This window comes from Protopterus annectens, chromosome 16.part0 (assembly GCF_019279795.1).
Source record: "Protopterus annectens isolate FY-2018-M chromosome 16.part0, PAN1.0, whole genome shotgun sequence".
Lineage (NCBI taxonomy): Eukaryota > Metazoa > Chordata > Ceratodontiformes > Protopteridae > Protopterus > Protopterus annectens.
The window spans coordinates 470,941,151-470,961,134 of record NC_056750.1 but is presented as its reverse complement, the minus strand read 5'-3'; the positions used below and the strand labels follow the sequence as shown (position 1 = coordinate 470,961,134).

The 19,984-nt window shown below is 38.1% G+C and overlaps 1 protein-coding gene across 1 annotated transcript in view; it reads left to right on the top strand.

The window, feature by feature from the left end:
* Nucleotides 1-19,984, top strand: part of TTLL11 (tubulin tyrosine ligase like 11) — a 1,746,306-nt gene that overhangs the window by 456,171 nt on the left and 1,270,151 nt on the right. The window contains exon 6 of the mRNA XM_044058582.1: nt 4,438-4,556. Within this exon, the coding sequence (XP_043914517.1) occupies nt 4,438-4,556 (119 nt within the window). The remainder of the gene's footprint in view (nt 1-4,437; nt 4,557-19,984) is intronic.

The window sequence follows — 19,984 nt, the reverse complement described above, 5'->3', positions numbered from 1 at the left end:
GAAAAACAAGCTTATCCTCCCTGGATTACTAAAACAGGATTCTCCGGCTAAAGCATCTCAGCCAGTGAAACCTTTAAAACCAGTCAAGCTGTCGGCTCCTTGTTTGGAACCGACCTGTGAGCTTGACAAATCAAGTGTGTCGGTGCCGGCTGGCACCGAGAAGACTACCCCTCCGTCGGCTCCAACTGTTACTTCGGAGCCGTCTCGGAGTCACAAAAGAGCAAGGTCTCCTTCTTTGGAGCCAATTCGCTTGGTGCCACAATCACCATTACTCCAAAGCAAGTCCAGTCATCGCTCATTTTCCCACTCCTCTCGATCCTCAAGGTTATTGGATCAGGATATGAAGAGAGTGGTCAGTAGATTGTTTAAGTCACAGGCCCTTGCTAAAATGCTTTCAAGCCCACCTCAACAGGCTTCAACTCCATCCGCTTCAATTTCGATTCCTCCTCCAACAATACTTAGTTCGGAGCCGGAGTCCATGGATGCTCCGATAGTGGCTCCTTCGGCTCCAATAACATCCTCATTGGCTCCGACGTTGGCTCCAATTACCTCTATTCTTCCTCCCATCGAGGTATCTGGGTGCTGAAGCTCTCTCATCGGCTCCGAGGGGGGAAGTGGCATTGGACCCTTGTTCGACCCCGCTGTCCCTCTCGGAGCGCCGGCTCAGTTGAGCTCGGCTCCCACATCGGCCTTGGCACAGGGTGCTATTCCTGTTTCTTCGGAGCTGGAGCTCTCCTTGTGTCGAGACCGTGGCACTTTCTAGGTCATGCGGAGAGTGCTGTCCCCACAGATGGCTCCACTATCGGGTCCATCGGCTCCATCCCCCTCAGTGCCTGTGACAACCTCTGCTCCAGCCCCAAAGCGTAGGGAACCTATGCCCCAGGACACCCCATTGGGTGAACCCTCTTCTTTCAAAGCTTACCAGAGAATTCTGAGCAGGCTCCCTGGAAGAAAAAGTGCAAGAGAAAGCACCTAGACTCCCCTGAGTCTGTCACCTCAGATACAGACCTGGATGAATCAGAGGGGTCCCCAAGGTCCTCCTCTGAAGATGTTTCCTTTTCGGACATCCTTGAGATTCACAGGCAGAGGCATAGCTGGACTTCCCTGGCCCCCTCCAAGGATGAGTCTGTATACGTGGATGCATTTGGTTCCCGACCTTCCACCTCCTGGGTGTCTCCGCCTTTTGATCCACTCATGTCTGTAGTGTCTCGAAAGGCTTGGTCAGCTTTAGATTCCATGGAATCTGTCCTACGGAGACCCAATAAATTCATCACAATTCTCCAAGACAAACAATTCTTAACTAAAGGTGTCCCAGTTGATGTCATGGTGGTAGCAGCAGCCACAAAGAGAGAGTTAGCTGAAACCTCCTCATCTGTCCATTCACCGAATATAGACTCTCGTATGATGGACAGATATGGAAAGCGAATGTTTTCATCAGCGACCTTCTCCCTTATGTCCCTGAACTATCTTTCCCATTTTACTAGGCTTCAGAGGGATCTCCTAAAAGAGCTTGGATATACCCTACAAGATCCCACAACTGAGGGAGCTTCAGCTAAGGTAGCTACCAAGCTTGTGACTCTTAATTCAGTAGTCAACTCCTCTATAAGGCTTATTTCATATGCAGCCGATGGAGTGAGTAGAGCTGCAGGAACAGGAGTAGTTCTTAGGAGACATTCTTGGCTGCAGCTGTGTCAGTTTGCGGAACCTTTCAGAGCATCCTTCACCAATACCCCCTTTGATGGCTCCTCTCTCTTTGGGCCTCAGGTGAAATACATGCTTACCAGGTGCCAGCAGGAAGGCAAGATGCTCTCTGATGTTGAAGTCTGTTTTTCCACTCCTACCAGACCATACCCAAAAGGTCAGAAGGGTGGAAAGATGTGGTTTTGAAAATCCACAGGGACCCTTGCCTGAGCTTGAGTACAGGTTTTAAAGACACCATATCATTAAGTCCTGAATTGTTGCAAGCATCCAGGACTAACTGCCAATATAGTTCCCTGTATTCGAGTCTGGTCTCCCATGGCCCACCCCTGGGGTCTATAGGGACCACCTCTATCACAAAAAATTGATACTCTGCTTTTGGACATGCCTGATGATGTTTGTACAGGGCATCATTATCATTTTTCTTCCTTAAATCATAAAGGTGTTCATACATTCTTTGTTTTAACCTCCTTTCCATCTTACCCATATAGAAGGAGTCACATGCCCCACACAAAACAATATGTACCACACCTGTGGTATTACAATTTGCATACCCTCTAGTAATTATATACTTGTTTCTACATATTAAATATAACATGTCCCCAGTCCATATGTACTTACATTGGGTACAACTTCCACATTTGTGTGTCCCTTTTTTGTTACTAATGAGAGTTCCAAAATTGTTATAATGGGAACCTCCTTCCAAAATATTTTTGATATTTCGTCCTTTTTTGTACACACATTTAAGTGGCTTGTCAAATATACAATTTAAATCTGATGAGGCTGCACATTTTTTCCACTCCTTGTCTATAACTTGTTTGACCAAATTTGTTTCATCATCATATGTGATAGTCAAAGCAGATTGGTAAGACGCCCCTTCTATCTTCGTGCCTAGCCTTGCATAATCAGAGGGGTGAATTTTACCCAAAATAGGGGCAAACCTAGACTCTCTACCATCCATGACTTCTGTTAATACATCATTCAAAAGTGTTGGAGGGTACCCTCTGGCTTTGAACATTTCTACTATAAAATCACATTCTCTTTTAAAATCCTGGTCGTCAGATGTCATTCTGCTAGCCCGGACCAGTTAACCTTTTATTACCCCTCTTTTTTGGTGTGGGGGGTGGGTACTAGCATAGTGAAGATAAGAATTCGAGAATGTCTGCTTTCTGTGAATTTTAGATTTGAAACCATTGTCCACCCTTTGAATGTTAACATCAAGGTAATTTAACTCACTATTGTTAAGCTGATATGTAAATTGTAGGAACTTAGTACTCTTAGAAATGTATTCAAGGAATTCGAAAAAATGATTATCAGTACCAGTCCAAAAAATACAGATGTCATCTAAACAACACCCATACAGGTTCCATTATTGCTTAAATTCTGAGGTGAACACATATTTGTTTTCCCAATATAGGAGAATAATAATAGCTTAGGTAGGGGCACAGTGTGTCCTCATTGCCACGCCCTTCGATTGTTTATAGTATTCTCCCTGAAAGAAAAGAAAATTATTCTTAAGGACTAGGTCCATTAAAATTAGACAAGTGCGAAATACACCAAAGGGAATATCCCCACAATCGGCCATGAATTCCTCAAACCAAGCAAGCCCCACATCATGTGGAATACACGTGAATAAATCACTACATCAAGTGTAATGAAAGTACTTGTGTTGGATTGTTGTTCATTGCTTATGCGTCTTACAAAATCCCATGAATCCTTGAGAATATTCTCATTTTTGAAAACTGTGTTTTTTAGATTATAATCTATATATTTTGCCAAAGGTGCAGTTACTGATCCTTCCGCAGAGACAACAGGTCTAAGCGGTGGGTCAGTAATACTTTTGTGGACCTTGGGTATGCCAAAGATAGAGGGTACTCTGGGCTTGTCGACATTTAAAAAATTATGAGTCTCAATGTCTATGAGCCCCTCTATCACTAGATCATTTAGACACACAGAAATCTTTTTGTAGGCAATGTTGACTTCATTCAAGGAAACTCTAGCGTATGTCTCTTCAACATTGAGCAAGTCAAACATTTTGCTTTCATAGCTGATATGATACACTAAAACAACCCCGCCACCCCTGTCTGGTTTTATAGTTCTAAGGTTTTTGTTTTCCATAAAATCATATAGAATATTCTTTTCCTCAGTAGTTACATTTGGGGTCACTCTATTATATTTCAACATTTCCCTCAATTATTTTTCCACCACCAGTTCAAAATTTGTACAAATTGCATATTTAAGATTGATTTTACCAGTCATTACTTCATAGTGTACATTACATCTTGATGTGTGTATATTAATTTTTATGTTTTTATGTGAATCAAACTGCACTGTACCTTCTTGAGTTTTCCTTCTTGAAGTTCCCTTATAAATGGGGTCTGCCCAGCTAGAATTCCCAAATTAACAAACACAGAGAAATGCATAAATTAACAATCCTTTTTTTCTTTAAAAAATCTGGAGATAAAACCAGTTGCACAGTTAAAGTGTAATTTTCAGTATTTTCAGTCATGATTTTCTTTTACCATATAGCTCTAGAAATAATTTTCTTGTCTGAAGGTTTTAATAATTTCATATTATATATTGGCTTGCTAGATTTTTGATTGCATATGATTTGTTGCATATGTGATGAATCTTTATCACTTGCAAACAGATTTTAAGTTGATTTGTCTTGCTTACTACTTGAGGTACTCTGTCTTCTCTACTGTACTTAGTTCCTTAATCTCTGTTTGTAAATCACAGATTTCACCAGGTGTGTTTGAATATGTTCCAAGTCCAGTAGATGAAGAAGTGAAAGTAGCAGTAATAAGAGATACCCTACGTCTGATTGATCCATCAAAAAGGAAGAATAATTTTACTCAGTAAGTAGTCATTTATTTTTTCACTTTACTTAAATCTATTTTGACTTGCTTATTATATATTAAAAACAACAGTACAGGTTAAATAAATATCTGAACAAAACGATAGCATAGTCTTGCTTAAGCATTACTCCCACTGTTTTTAAAACCCAGTTATAAATAAAAACATATATACAAAATGAGAAAATGCACTCTGCTCATTTGGTGTTGTACTGAAAGATTTTGAAATGTTTTTATTGGCTTGGTTACTGTATTCTATGAAGTGCTGTAAATCATTTCATTTTTGAATATGCCTGTTTAGTGGCCCATTTCTACTGTCAAGATAGTTAAGTGTCTTAGAATGCATTTCTGTGTTGATGGATCTGTTCAGCATATGTAAGTGCACCTCTGGCTTGACTTACAAAGATAGTACATTTGTATGGAAGAGTAACCATTCCTTTCTAGTCGGACTAGAAGTGAAAATTTCTAATCCATGTATTTTTTGGGAAAAACATATAGCTTGCTTAAACTTGCTATGATGTTATGTGAAGTACAGTATTAGATCAGATATTTGTTCCGTTTTAAATTTGGATGGCAACCTTGCTAGTAAGTAAAGTAATACTGATGTTTATTAACTGCTTTAATATTCCCTGTTTGTCTTCACCCCATCACCACTCCAAAATACTTGAAAGCTTTGGTTTGTTTTGTAAGATGTTTTTATTCAAATCTTTGCAACAAAATTGTAAATATGCATTCATTTGCCATCTGGTCTTTAATCAGACTTCATTTAAAATGTAACAAAACTAATATTTTTGACTTGTGCCCTTCTGCAAAAAAAATCTTTGTATATTATTGTGTTTTAATCAAATGTTGCACACCTATCTCCCACTGATACCAAAAGCATTCTTTCTACCCAGTATATATCTGATCATCATAATTAAAATTCTCAGCAATAAACCTCTAATTATCGTCTATGCATTTGACATACCAGAAAATTGTATTATTCATAATTATCTTTCACTCTTATTTAAAGCTTTGTAAAGCAATAATAATTTTATTACTTGTGATTTTCTACTATAGTCAAATTAGCTTTCTTGTACACTGTGCTTGTAAATGGGTAGAGTGCCACAATAACTAGTTATGTCCACTAATACCTAACCTAATACCCATCTTACAAATAAACTGTGCCTGTCCTGTTATCAGAAGATAACCTAAATGCCGGGTGTATATCTCAACTACTGAGTTGCTTAAAACTGAACTGCTCACAGTAAATAATGACTTTAACTCACATAATTGCTTTTCCACAGAGACTGTTCCATATATCATGGCAGCAAGGGATGTAATCTATAGAAACACTGTAACTTTTATATTTATTTGGTGCATTTCAAAATATTGCACCTTAAAATCTTGGTTCACACCAAGTGCCAGTCCATCTATATTAATGTAAATTATTTTACTCATACCATAAATGTAATATGAACTGTGTCCTCCTAATTTATTTTACTTCACAGTAGAGAATCATTTATAAATAAAGAAAAAGGATTTAGAATTAAACCTGATGAGGGACTCAGACCTTTTCTATACAATGTGTTTTACTTGTATTCTGCTTTTAATTGCATATTAAAACTTGAAAATAGACCACAGCTGTCTCTTTTGTGAGTTACACAGAAATTTTCCCAGCCTCCCACCCTGGTGCTGCTGTGTTCTTATGAACTGTCTTTCTAGTTGCCTGTCCCTTATATTAATTTGACCTTCCCTCATTTTCATTGGCTGTTGTGAGTAAGCATAAAATTATCATTTTGTGAAATCACTCCCCTTCAACTATTTATATTTATTATTAAACCAGATACAAAACTGTCTAAGGAAATAAATACTCTATGGTAAAACACAATAACTGTCAAACAAATGTAAAATAAAACCGCAGAGTAAAACACAAACCAAGCAGTCATGAAATAGAAATGTTTAATCAGAAACAAATTAAGAACAGGTAAGCACTCTCTGTACTGACGTCAGATGAGTTGAAATTACTAGAGAAAGAACTTTCTTTTATTCCATCACAATGGTGTGATCTGACTGATACTATTTTGGATGTAAAACTGTTTATTAGAAATGTTCTTTTGAAATTCAAATTCAGTAATAATGCCATTTATGACACCAATGCATATAAACCACCTAGTACTTCTATTCCAACTTCACACCCTTTTAAAAGATGTTTTTCGCAAAATGGTTGAAAATGATATTTACTGTCTTTATACTGAAAGTAATTACATTAATAGTAAGAGATATTCCAATCTTACTTATAATGAAATAGTAGCTTTACATTCATTATAAAATGATGTTACAATTGTAATTAGACCAGCTGATAAAGGTGGTTCGAATAGCTCGAACAGCTCACTCTGGATTAGAAAAGAAAACCATGTTTATTGATATAAACCTTGTGCAAGTGCTTTCGTACCAAATTAAATTTAAACAGGAACTTCATCAGACCTGTTTAAATTTAATTTGGGATGAAAGCGCTTACACAAGCTTTATATCAATAAACGTGGTTTTCTTTTTAAATCTGGAGTGAGCTGTTTGAGCTTTTCATGGTCTGGACTTTGTGTATGGTTCACAGGTGGTCCGAATGTTGTAATGGATAAGGAGCATTATTATGACCCGATGAATCCGATGTTGAATGATACTACTTTTTATAAATTAATTGACACTAACAAGATAAGAAAGTTAAATAGAATTTTTAATACCTTGAATGACTGTTTACTAAGTAGATTAATATCAGTGGACCTGTTTAAATTTTTGCTAGTTGAAAAACCTTTGATACTGGTAATTCAAGGTTTACCCAAGGTTCATAAAAACCTTATAAACCCGCCCTTAAGACCTATAGTAGTGGAATGTAAATGGTCCACTGAACCTTTTTCAATATATAGAATCAAAAATCCACACAGAAGAATGCTGCTGTATAGTAACAAACCAAGTAAATAACAGCAAAAACCACTTCCAGCAGCTCACAGCAGCGTCTCAAAATGTACAAAATCCACAGTCTTTCTTAAAAACGTTTATTAGGTAAGCGCTTTCACAAACAGTAGTTTGCTTCCTCAGACCTTAATAAAAACAGCCATAAAACTCATACTTTTAAAAAATGCAGGCAACAAAAGTTTATCAATGACAAACATACTGAAAAATAGAATTATACACTGCTTCACTTTATTTCTGTGAATATATTCATGAAGGGACAGAGTTCATACATCCTGACACTGGTAGATCTTATGTGTTAGAGATAGATGCTAACTATAACTCCAGGAACTTGGTCTGTCTTGCTTGCTGCTGCACTTGTGCCTCATTTTACATTGGGAAAACCAACAGAAGGTTAAGAGAGAGGATTAGGGACCACATGCATTGTTTGAGAGGGGGGCATGTATATAGTGCTGTAGCCAAACACATTCTGGAGTTAGGCAGTCAGCACCATTTTAAGTTCAGTGTCTTGGAGATTTTACATGAAAATATCAGGTTAGGAAACATTAATTAAATCACTGAAGAACGAGAATTAAAATGGATAATAAAATTTAGTGCACACTTGGGGAAGGGAATTAATGACTGCATAACTATTACATCCAAGCTGAAAAATAGAAGATTAACGAAATAAAGTGAAGCAGTGTATAATTCTATTTTTCAGTATGTTTGTCATTGATACACTTTTATTGCCTGTATTTTAATGCCTGTATTTTCTCTATGTGACTTGGCAATGAATGGGTTACTTGTTGTTAATTAGAAATTACTAGTTATAGGCTGGTTTAAAATGTGTGGGGGGGTTAAAAATATGAGTTTTATGGCTGTTTTTATTAAGGTCTAAGGAAGCAAACTTACTGTTTGTGAAAGTGCTTACCTAATAAACATTTTTAAGAAAGACTGTGGCTTTTGTAGATTTGGAGGCTCTGCTGTGAGCTGCTGGAAGTGTTATTTGCTGTTATTTACTTTTTCAATATATGAACCGCGGTGGTGGTGCTGTGGTAGTGTTGTCACCTCACAATAAGACATTGTCCTGTTCGATTCTCAGTTAAAGTGTCTTCTATGTGGAAACATGCGTGAATGGGCATACCTTCGTTGAAGGTTGTACGTCAGGGCTGGCAACTCAGTACGTAAAAATCTACTGCCAATCATTAGCGGACCGGAGTTCCGCTGTGGCGACCCCTAACCGGGAAAAGCCGAAAGATACAAAAACAACATTTACTTTTTCAATGTATATTGAAAGGCATTTAAGGCCTATACTTAATATGAATGTTGATGTTTTAAGTGATACTAGACATTTTCTGAATTACTTATTTCATTATTTTAACACCAAATTAGATTGTATTAAATATCATTTTGTGACTCTTGATGTATAATCACTCTTTACTGTGATACCAAATGAGACCGGCATAGAATATGTTAGGAAATACATATCTAAGCATAGTAATTATGATCAAATGTTTATAGATTTGATTAGCTTATTTATAGAAATATAATCAGATCCTGCAGATAGACTAGTGGTGGACCGTAGCTGGGATAGCTACTAAAGTTCAAAAAATGACACGGATATATGAAACTTGAATTATGTCACTGATAAAACAGAACGAAAAAACGATGAAAAAACACTCCTTATAAATCCACAGAAACCTCACTGCTTCGCCAAATTGGCAAGATGTTGAACTAAAGTGTAACAAGAAGACTGTTACACACTGATGTTTAGCAGTTCAAAAGTAAAGTAGGACTAAATCTGTTTATATCCCAGGCATATACATTCCTATAACTCTTCCAAATGATGCAAAGTAACTTGAACACAACTCACAACAGTCTGTGTGGGGAGACCACAACAAGCATAAAAAGTACCTTAGAATGTTTGTAAAAGCTGATGAAATGTTGTAGAGCAAATGCCTGGTTGCTCAGGAAGTCCTGACTATCCGTTTAGCTTGTGGTAGAGAAAACCCAATCCAATACTTTGTAGTTAGAAAAACACAAGAAGCTTCCCTTTGCAAACTCAATAGTTCCAGACTTGCAGGAAGCAAATGAAGCACTAGCACAATTGCTATGTAAACAAACTCAGAAGTTCCAAACTCATACACTGTTATACACTGATGTTTAGAAGTTCAAAAGTAAAGTAGGACTAAATCTGTTTATATCCCAGGCATATACATTCCTGTAACTCTTCCAAATGATGCAAAGTAACTTGAACACAACTCACAACAGTCTGTGTGGGAGACCACAACAACCATAAAAAGTACCTTAGAATGTTTGTAAAAGCTGATGAAATGTTGTAGAGCAAATGCCTGGTTGCTCAGGAAGTCCTGACTATCCGTTTAGCTTGTGGTAGAGAAACCCAATCCAATACTTTGTAGTTAGAAAAACACAAGAAGCTTCCCTTGGCAAACTCAATAGTTCCAGACTTGCAGGAAGCAAATGAAGCACTAGCACAATTGCTATGTAAACAAACTCAGAAGTTCCAAACTCATAGGAAGCAAAAAGGCTGTAGACTGAAAATAAATCCTTTATTACAACGATAGCATTCCTTAAGCACTAGTTGAGCGCTTTCATCTGCACCATCGCATACTTCATCAGAACTAGTGCAAAACATTTAATTAACTCATTTAAAAACAGGTTTTGGCGCCAAAACTTTGTTACTCAATTTAAAGAAACAGTACTCCATTTGTAACATAACTAATATTGGACCTATATAAAAAACATATAAATCTTGGTGATTTATGTATATACATACCAAAAGTAAATACAAATGTATATATAATTATAAATATTGATTTTAAAAGTCACTAAAAATAATTATTTATATGGTATTGTGATTGAAATACTAAAACATGAATTAAATTCACTATGTGTACTTACATTTCATCAAATATTGCAGCCATAAAAATATTATATATCAAGAATTAAAAATGGTTTTATACTTATAAAATCGTTAATACCTGGATTCCTGGTGGAATCAGTTAAAATCTGCCACTTGCTTTCTTTACAGGCCAGTCTTGTTTTCCAATCCTTTTACTTTTTTACTTTTTACTTTTGACAATAAATATTACTTACACGTTGATGGCATAGCTGTGGGCACATCTTGTGCAAATAGCTATGCCAATATAGTCATGGCTTTATGGGATGAAGAATTCATGTTTAATAAGGAACAATGCAATGTAGTTGTTCCTTTTTATTGTCGGTTTGTCAACGATTTGCTTTTGATTTGGACAGGTAAAGAATATGAACTTTTTACCTTCTTAGACTATATAAGTGGGACTACAACTTTTTTGAAATTTTCCATGAGTTATTCTTCCAAGGAAATTAATTATTTGGATATATGTAAAAATGTTGAGTGATGGTACCTTGGATACAGTAATTTATAGATAACCTTTTCATAAGAACACTCTTTTTACATAGAACACAGTATGCACCATTGTCATATTTTTAAGAATACTTTAAAAGGACAAGGTCCAAGAGTCTCCAGACTTAGCACATCTGAGGGACTCTTTAATATGGAAATTTCTGAACTTAAATGTAGGCTCACTGCTAGAGGCTATAGTGAAGTTGAAATTAATAATACTTTAACACAAATACCATTACTTAGAGAGAATATAGGTTTTCCTTTTTTTTCTGATAAACATGATTTTCAAAATAAACCTATTAAAATACAAGTTTGAAACAAGTTAGTTTTACGTTGTTTTGTACTAATGATATAAAAGATATTACTGAAATTATTAGTAAGGACTGGGAAATTCTTACTGTTGACTCATGGATCAGAGAAATCATAGGTGAACATTCATCTTTTATTTACAAGAGTAAAAAATCCCCAAAAAGATTCTTATGTTATCCAAGAAGCTTTACTGATTATGAGCAAAATTCTGTTGAAATAATTACTAAAGCTTGTTTGAATTGTAACTATTGTGAATTCATAGATAGCTAAGGTTTCTTTATTTATCCAGATACTTGCGTAAATTTTTTTTTAATATTAGTGCAGATTGTACCTCACAACATGCTGTATACCTTGCACAATGTACGCTATGTCAATCTTTTTATAGCGTCATAGGTTTATAGGTGTGTACTAGGCTAATGGCCCTGGATCCTTTACAAGTCTAACCCATAGGATTACCCTGGCATCATGACACCCGACCTTAGTTACCAGTGCCTCTGTTGAGTAGAGCCACTGGAGTGATCCCAGGAGTGAATTTTCTGTTTTCCATCCACTCATCAAGATTTCTCTTGAAGAGGGCCAGTGAGGTGCTCTGTTTGACATGTATGGAAAGTTTATTCCATAGCATAGGCAGTCTCTGGGGTATGAACCTGTCCCTCCAAGCACGTTCTGTTGATTGTGGCAGTGAGGTTGAGGTCTCTGGACCATGTGGTGTGGAGGGATTGAGATTTCTTTAGATGCAGCATTTCTAACAGAGCTGGGTCAGACATGGCATTGTAAGTCAAGCAGAAATCGCCTCTAAGTAGATGATATGAGACAGAGAATAGTTGGAATTTTTTGAGTCTGTCCATATAGGACAAGTGTTTAAGGCCTAGGATCCTCTTTGTAGGTACTTTTGCGGCCTCTCCAGTTGTTGCAGGTGTCTAGTGAGGTACATACCAAATGGGGCATTGTACTCAATGATTGGCCTAATGAGGGAAGAGTAGAGGGAGACAATGACCTCTTTCTTCCAGGATCCAAAACCCTTAGTAATGGAATGTGCCACATAGAAGGACTTTCTAACCACAGTGGCAATGTGGTGGTCAAAAGAGAGGTTGCTGTCAACCTGTGTTCCCAGACCTCTTATAACACTTTCTGTATTCAGTAGACTACCATCAATGTGGTAATTCATGGGAAGCAGGTTTTTCCCAAAGGGGATAACGACACATGTTTTTGGCATTGAGCTTAAGGCCATGGTTCTGACACCAGTCGTCGGTCTCAGTGAGGCCTTTCTGTAGGATGTCAACATCACTTGGGGAGTTAATAATAGCTTCCAACTTGCAATCGTCTGTGAACATTGACAGCCAGAGTCCCTTCGTGTTGGCCTGGACTTCAGAGAAGTAGATACCAAACAGGAGAGGATCCAGGACCGAACCCTGTGGGACTCCACTCATGACTGATCAGCAGTGTGACTTGGAGTCAGTTACTTTCACACTGTGGGTTCTATCTGTGAGCCAATTTGCAATGCACCTAGTGATATAGTGGTTTATGCCTAGCTTAGTGAGTTTTTCTATGATTCCTGAGTGGGGAATGGTATCAAAGGCCTTGGCCAGATCAAGGTAGGCTGCATGAACCACCTTGCCTTCATCCACAGCTCTGTTGACTGACTCAAAGAAGTCAACCAAGTTGAGCAGGCATGATCTACCCTTCACAAATCCAGAGTTTGGAGATTCCCTATATCCTTGTTCATTAGATCCATGATGATGCATTCCATAGCTTTGCAAATCAGGCTTTTCAGGCTAATGGGGTGATAGTTCCCAGGTTCTGTAGTGACTCCTCCTTTGTGGAGAGGGATGACAATAGCAGTGCGACATTTGATAGGGACACAGTCTGAGGTGAGGCTGGGATTGAACAGGGCACACAGGTGAGATGCCAGTTCACTCTGTAGTTCATGTAGAACACAGTCAGGGATATTGTCAGGTCCCATAAAAGATGTATTCTTGGCCTTGGATAGTGATGTTTTAACCAGTGCAGCAGTAATACTGGGTGCCTGGCAGTCTACTGGTATTGTGATTGGTCCTTTGGGGGGAGGGGTAAAGTTGGCACTAAATCTGTCTGACAGTATATTGGCAATATATGTTGGCTCGGTATAGGAGGTACCATTGTCCAGTAACTCATAGCAAATCTGGGTATTGCCGCTAAGATTCTTTACATAACTATAGAAGGCCTTGTGTTGTCTTTACTATTTGCTGCAAATCTGTTTTCATAGCTAGCTTTAGAGGATTTCATGAGGGATCTCTACTTTTTGTTGAGGCCGATAAGGGAGTTTTTCCAGTCTTGGGACTTCACCTTATTCCACATCAGTTTCCTCCTTCTGTTGTAGTTTGTTTATGGCAGGGGACCACCAGATTGGCTTCCTTTTTTTGGAGGAGAGCATCTTCGTTCTATTGGGTATGGAGAGATCCATGCATTTGTGTACGTGTTTGTACAGTGCATTGATGTATGATTTGGCAGTCATGCAACTATTCTCCATTTGCATGGGTACTGTGAAATTAGCTGCCTCTGTTTTTAGGAGCCCAAAGTTAGCTTTGGAGAAGTTTTTCATGGTAGTTACCTTTGCAGGGGGGGGGTGTAGATTTATAAGGTGATTTGTTTGTGGTCATATGTAACCAGGGGAGAAATTGACTATTGGTGTAGAGCAACAGTTGCCCATGTTAGTAATGATCATAGTCAAGGATGTTGCTACCTCTAGTGGGGGTAAGAATGAGCTGGTCCAGGGCATTGGAATTAATGAATTCTAGGAAATGTTAGGCAAGTGTATTGGTACATGAGTAGTTTTCCCAGTTAATGGAGGGGTAGTTGAAGTTGCCCAGTATTAGAGTGTTAGGTTGGACCGTAATATTCTCCAGTGTGCTTAGGAACATGGAGTGTGAGTCTTGGGACATGGTTGGGGACCTATAGCAGGCTATGACCTGAATCGCTGTCATACCCAATGTTAGCTGCACCTGAAGTATCTCTGATGCATTATGTTGGGCTACCAGTCTGGAGGTGTGTGTATCCTTTATGAATGTGAAAACACCACCACCTTTGGAGCTTCGGTCTAAGCTGAGGCCAAAAGGTGTGGAATGAGTTATAGCCAGCTAGTGCAGGGGTGCTTTCTGCTGCCTTGAACCAGGTCTCTGTTACAGCACAAATGTCAATGTTCTCCATTTTAAGGAGTGCTTCGAGCAAGTGCATTTTGAGATTTAAACTTCTAGCATTGAGCAGCATGACCCTCAGATTGCATTTGTTTGTAGCTGTTACAGTGGTAATTTGGTCTTTGGAACACCACCTAAAAAAGGTACTATTGGGGGTGGCAAGATCCTTGGCCAGTATCCAGAAGCCCAGGGGTGACAGATGAAGGCCATCTCTGGCAAAGCATCGAGGTCTGTCAATCATGTCATCCCAGACCGACAGATACTGGATCCCCTTAGAATGACACAAGAAATGTAACCAATTGTTAAAATTGATCATTTTCTGCTTTTACTGTGGTATCATTCTGAGTGATGGTAGGATGCTGCTCAGGGCTAGGGTCATATCCACCTGGTCTACATAATCCGAGAGCTCCTCCATGTCTCCTTTCATGTAGCCCAGAGAGGTGCATTTCAGGTCATTCACACCCACATGTGCAATGACAGAGTCATATTTGTACCTGTTGTTGAAGGACCTGAGTGCATGCATTATGTCGTGGATCCTGGCACCTGACATGCAGCTGACTGTTACTTTCTCCTTATTCAACCTAGTGAGTGGGACATCAGTGTCACCTATGACTAGTGTGTTGGGCATGCTGTTTTGCCTTAGGGGCTTTGTTTGATTGGCACACTATCTAGGAGAGTTATGTGTCTCGTGATTAGTGTTGTTTTGTGATGGTTGAGTGCATTTCTGCCTTGGAGGTCTCTGCTGTTTGGGTAGATTTTTATTGAGAGCTTCTGCGAAGGTGGGTATGTGGTTTGTGTTTTTATGTGGAGGCAGTGCTGGTGTGTGTTCTGGAGGGCTATGTGTTCCATGTGGTGTGGTGTAAGTGTTGACCTTCTCCTCTTGACCAGCTATTCTGGTCTTGATTAGAGAGTGTGTGGCTCCCAATTTGGATATATGAGTGGATCTCTCACAAGTCTGAGTGTTGGGAGGTAATAGGAGAGGGTTGTCAGTGAGCATGAGGCAGTTGCTACATTGCCTTAGGATGTCCAAGTTCACCAGGTTAATAGAAGAAGGGGACCTGACCTTTAGAAATGCTTGGAGGGGTGTGCATTAATAATTTATTTATTTATTTTACATTTATTGACCAGGCTAGTCTAACAGGATATATGTCCATTTTCAGTAGAGGCCCGGGGAGAAAAGCTCCAAGCATAGCCAGTGACATATCATATATTACATGCAAATAACAAACAGAATATAAACATTTTTTTTTGGCCTTGTTTACAGATGTACACACGTTATAATTTATATCTAGTACAGTGGAGGATAGCATGTTTGAGTAAGAATACTCTTATAGAGTACTAAGAAGGAAATCTTGTTAAATACTAGTTAGAGGTTAGGTTACTGGTTAATAATAAGTACTAGAGCTGTTTCCTTGTAGAACGTTTAGTGCTGGTAGCACTTTTGTGTGCTACAATAATTGCTACAAGAAGTCTGGTAAAGTGCTAGACTAATAAGCTAGTAAAAGTGCAGGAGAGGAGAGAACTAGCAGATCTAAGGGAAAAATTGAAGAGCAGACTTTGGCAGCACCCAGAAGCTTAGAAACAGTCCTGGATACAGCAAATCTGTATCTGGACTAGACTAGTTACAGGAAAGGCAGGAAACAAGTGCAAACGCTGGCCTTTAAACCAGAAAGTTGAAAGATATGGAAAAACTGCCCAAACAGCCAATAAACTACAATTTCTGGGCCAGAAACCACTCCTCTTGTGGTAGATAGGCTACCTAGTCCTTACCACTCCCACTGATAAGATAGAAGGCTTCCCTCCAACACAGAAAGGCTTGTGGGGGGGGGGCTTAGAAGCTTGCATACAATCCTGGATACAGCAAAACTGTATCTGGACTAGACTCGTTACAGGAAAGGCAGGAATAATGCAAAGGTGGGCTTTTAGACCAGAAAGTTGAAAGAGATGGAAAAATTGCCCAAACAGCCAGTGGGCAAGACTGATCGGATGTTAAAAGACCATGTTAGAGAATATTCACATAATATCTGTATAGGTTCAATTGCTAATGCACTTTCTAAGCATGCTTTAAATAATAGTATATCACATACATTTAAATTTATGGTTATTGATAACATTTTATTAAGTATTAGACAAGGTGACATATGCAATATGACAGAGAACAGAGAAGTAAGATGGATAATTAGACTTAGGGGTGCCCAAGGGAAAGGCTTAAACGAAAAGGCATCATTAAAACCAGTGTTAAAAATCATTTACATAATTGATTAGGTTTATTATATATTTACATTCTTGGTTTGGTTTACTTAATATTGAATGCTGCATGTGAGACTGCATAAGAACTGATGTCAGAATAGTTAATTGCTGTATTTTTATTGGATGATTTTAATTGAACCACTCTTTAAATGCCTTGCTTTATATTAGTGCTGTTTAAATGTATGCTGTTCAAGGTCTAATGAAGCTGTTGTGAAAGCGCTTACCTGTTCTTAATTTGATTTTGATTAAACATTTCTATTTTATGACTGCTCGGTTTGTGTTTTACTCTGCAGTTTTATTTTATGTTTATTTAAATTTATTGGCCATCCCACTGTATTTCATAGAACCAGAATACAAAGTGCCCAACCCCTTTCAGTCTGTCTTGCTCTTTTAAAATTAGAGGCTCTCCACTTAAACAGCTTAAGCTTAAGTTTTCCCCCTCTTTTGTATCTAACTGCTTAGTGCACACTGCAGTGCTTAGGATAGTAACCCATTTTTCAATCTTACCTTTAATAATATGCAACATCTTGCAAGGCCACCAATTATTGAAGAGCCCACATTCTGCCTCTCAGTAGTCATCTTGGGATTAGTGCTTCTATTTTCTCCTGATGAGGGAAGGAGTACAGGGACACTATTTCTGGAGACTGCTGATCACTGCAAAGCATATTAACTGCTTCATAGGCGACAGCTTGGAACCTTTGCTTATATTCTGCTCCTTGAGAGAGAAGGAGCAGCGTGAATTGTTTCTGGTTGGGCAGTGAGAGTTTGAGCTTGATGTTCCTGATTGGTTGGGTTGCTGTTCATGGCATCTACCAGGAAAAAGCTACAACAAAGCCTACAGACCCTTGCACCATCTGGGACAAGACTGTGGATCACCAGACAGGCTTTGGCATGCTTCCTATCTTGGGATTGGTGCTAATGTTTTGCTTATGGTGAGAGAAGAAGAAAAGGAGCATTGTATTACGGCAGAATGAAGCCGTGGTGAGACCAGTACTAGTAGTAACCATTCATGGGACTCACCTCTTTTCATCATTCTCGACAAGATAATTTTTTGTTTTTATTAAGCAATGCTTGATTTGTTTCTGACTTCAGAATATTTGCCTAAATACTTCATCCTTAAATTTTCAGGGTCTACTTAATATTCAGGATATTAAATGGGATGAAGTAATGGTCAGAGAGATTGAAACAAAGTTAAGAAAAGCTTCTAATTGGAAAACCCCAGGTCCAGATGCAGTTCCTAACTTCTGGCTAAAAGTGTTAACATCTTTACATGAAGATGTAGCTATGAGTAAGAACTATTTATATGCACACCCTGAAAAGATACCAATCTGGTTAGCAACAGGAAAAACAATACTCCTGCTTAAGAGCGAATCTGCAAGCTATCCTAAAAACTATAGGCCAATAACGTGCCTTTCGACAATGTATAAATTATGCGCTGGAATTGATGCCGACAAAGTTTATAGTCATTTAGAAGAAAACTCAATCATGGCAATAGAACAGGAAGGTAACAAAAGAAAGTTGTGGAAAAAAGGATAATTTGTTGTTAAAGTCATAATAGAGAACTGTAAAAAGGGGAAGACTCTAAATATGGCATGGATAGACTACAAAAAAAGCATTTGATAGTATCCCACATTCATGGCTAAAAGAGTGCTTAAAAATGTATAAGAGACACTCTATACTGATCGATTACATTACAGCAACCATGAAACAGTAGCAAACCACTTTTTCAGTTAAGCCATGATAAAGGACAATATTATTCCAGGGATACAAATTCAAAGGGGGGATATTCCAGAGTGACTCTTTGTCACTGCTGCTCTTTTGTTTTATTCTTAACCTGATAAGCTGTTTACTAACAGGTTAGGTCATGGCTACAATTTGCCCCCCCCCCCCCCCCCAAAAAAAAAAAAAAAAAAAACAAAGTGTAAAGACTTTTCATTTTCTTTTTGTGGATGATTTAAAACTGTCTAGTTCATCAGATGAGGAACTGAAAGCACAACTGCAAGTGGTCAAAACTTTTTCAGATGATATAAGAGTGTCATTTGGTCTAGATAATTGTGCAAAGCAATCTTTAAAGCAGGAAAGCCGAAGCACCAAGAAAACATCAGTCTGGGACAGGAATGTGATATAAAAGAAATTGAGCAAGAGTGAGTGTATAAATATTTAGGAATTGATAAAGGATTGACAATAATACACAAACAAATACAAATACAACTTAGTAAGGAATATTCTAGAAGACCAGAATTAATATTGAAAACAACATTGTCACATAGGAACAAAGCCCAAACTATAAACCAATTTGCTCTTTCTGGCCTAACTTACAGTTTTGGAGTGATTGAGTGGCCCCAAAATGTGTTGGATCAGTTGGACAGGAAAACAGGAAGGATGCTTATTGCTCATCATATGATTTATAAAAAACTTATTGTATACCAAGACTATATATTCCCTGTTTTGAAGGAGGCATGGGCCTCATTAAAACTGATTACATGTATAGATCTGTAATTGTAGGACTGCATATATACCATGAGGAGAATGTCTAACATGGCTTTCCAGCTTAGTTTAGCAGAAACACATCAGTATCAAGCCAGAATGGAAATCAGACTAGAAGTAGATAAAAATCAGGCAGCAATTGAATGTGCCAAAAACAAAAGAAGGCATATAAGATGAAGGATCAGATGCGAAGGCAAGAAATGTGGAATATGCATAAATATATTTGAAAGTATAAAAAACTATTGGAACAACCTTATGTTGATCAGGACTGAACACAGGAATGGTTAAGGAGAGGTGAATTTAAACCAAAAATTGAAAGGTTATTATTGGTGGCCCAAGATAGTGAACTACGTACATGCTGGTTTACAAAGTCCATTGAACACGTGGCAGAAACAGACAAATGTAGGTTTTGTAAAACAGAATTCGAAATGGTTGCACATCTTGTTGCTTTTTGCGATGTACTAATGACAGAAGGACTGTATACTAAAAGACATAATAATGTGGCAAGACTGTTGCATTGCGGATTGTGCAAACATTATAATATTGAAGTAACTGAAAGGCACAGGAAATATGAGACACAAAGCATTACAAAAAAATGATGAAGTTTATATCACCCATTACCAACAATTCAAAAAATAAAACCAGATATAGTAGTCTGTGAAAAGAAGACAGTAGTAGTATTGAAATTGCTACACCTAGTGACTACAGTGTCTAACATACAGGGAGACACAAAATCATAAAATACCAGGATTTGCAGGCAGAAACGAGGGCAATATGGAAGACAGATGCCCAGACAGTTCCAATAGTAGTAGGAGCAACATGTCTTATAAAAAATAATTTACAGTCATACTTAGATATGTTACCAATGCATGAAACTC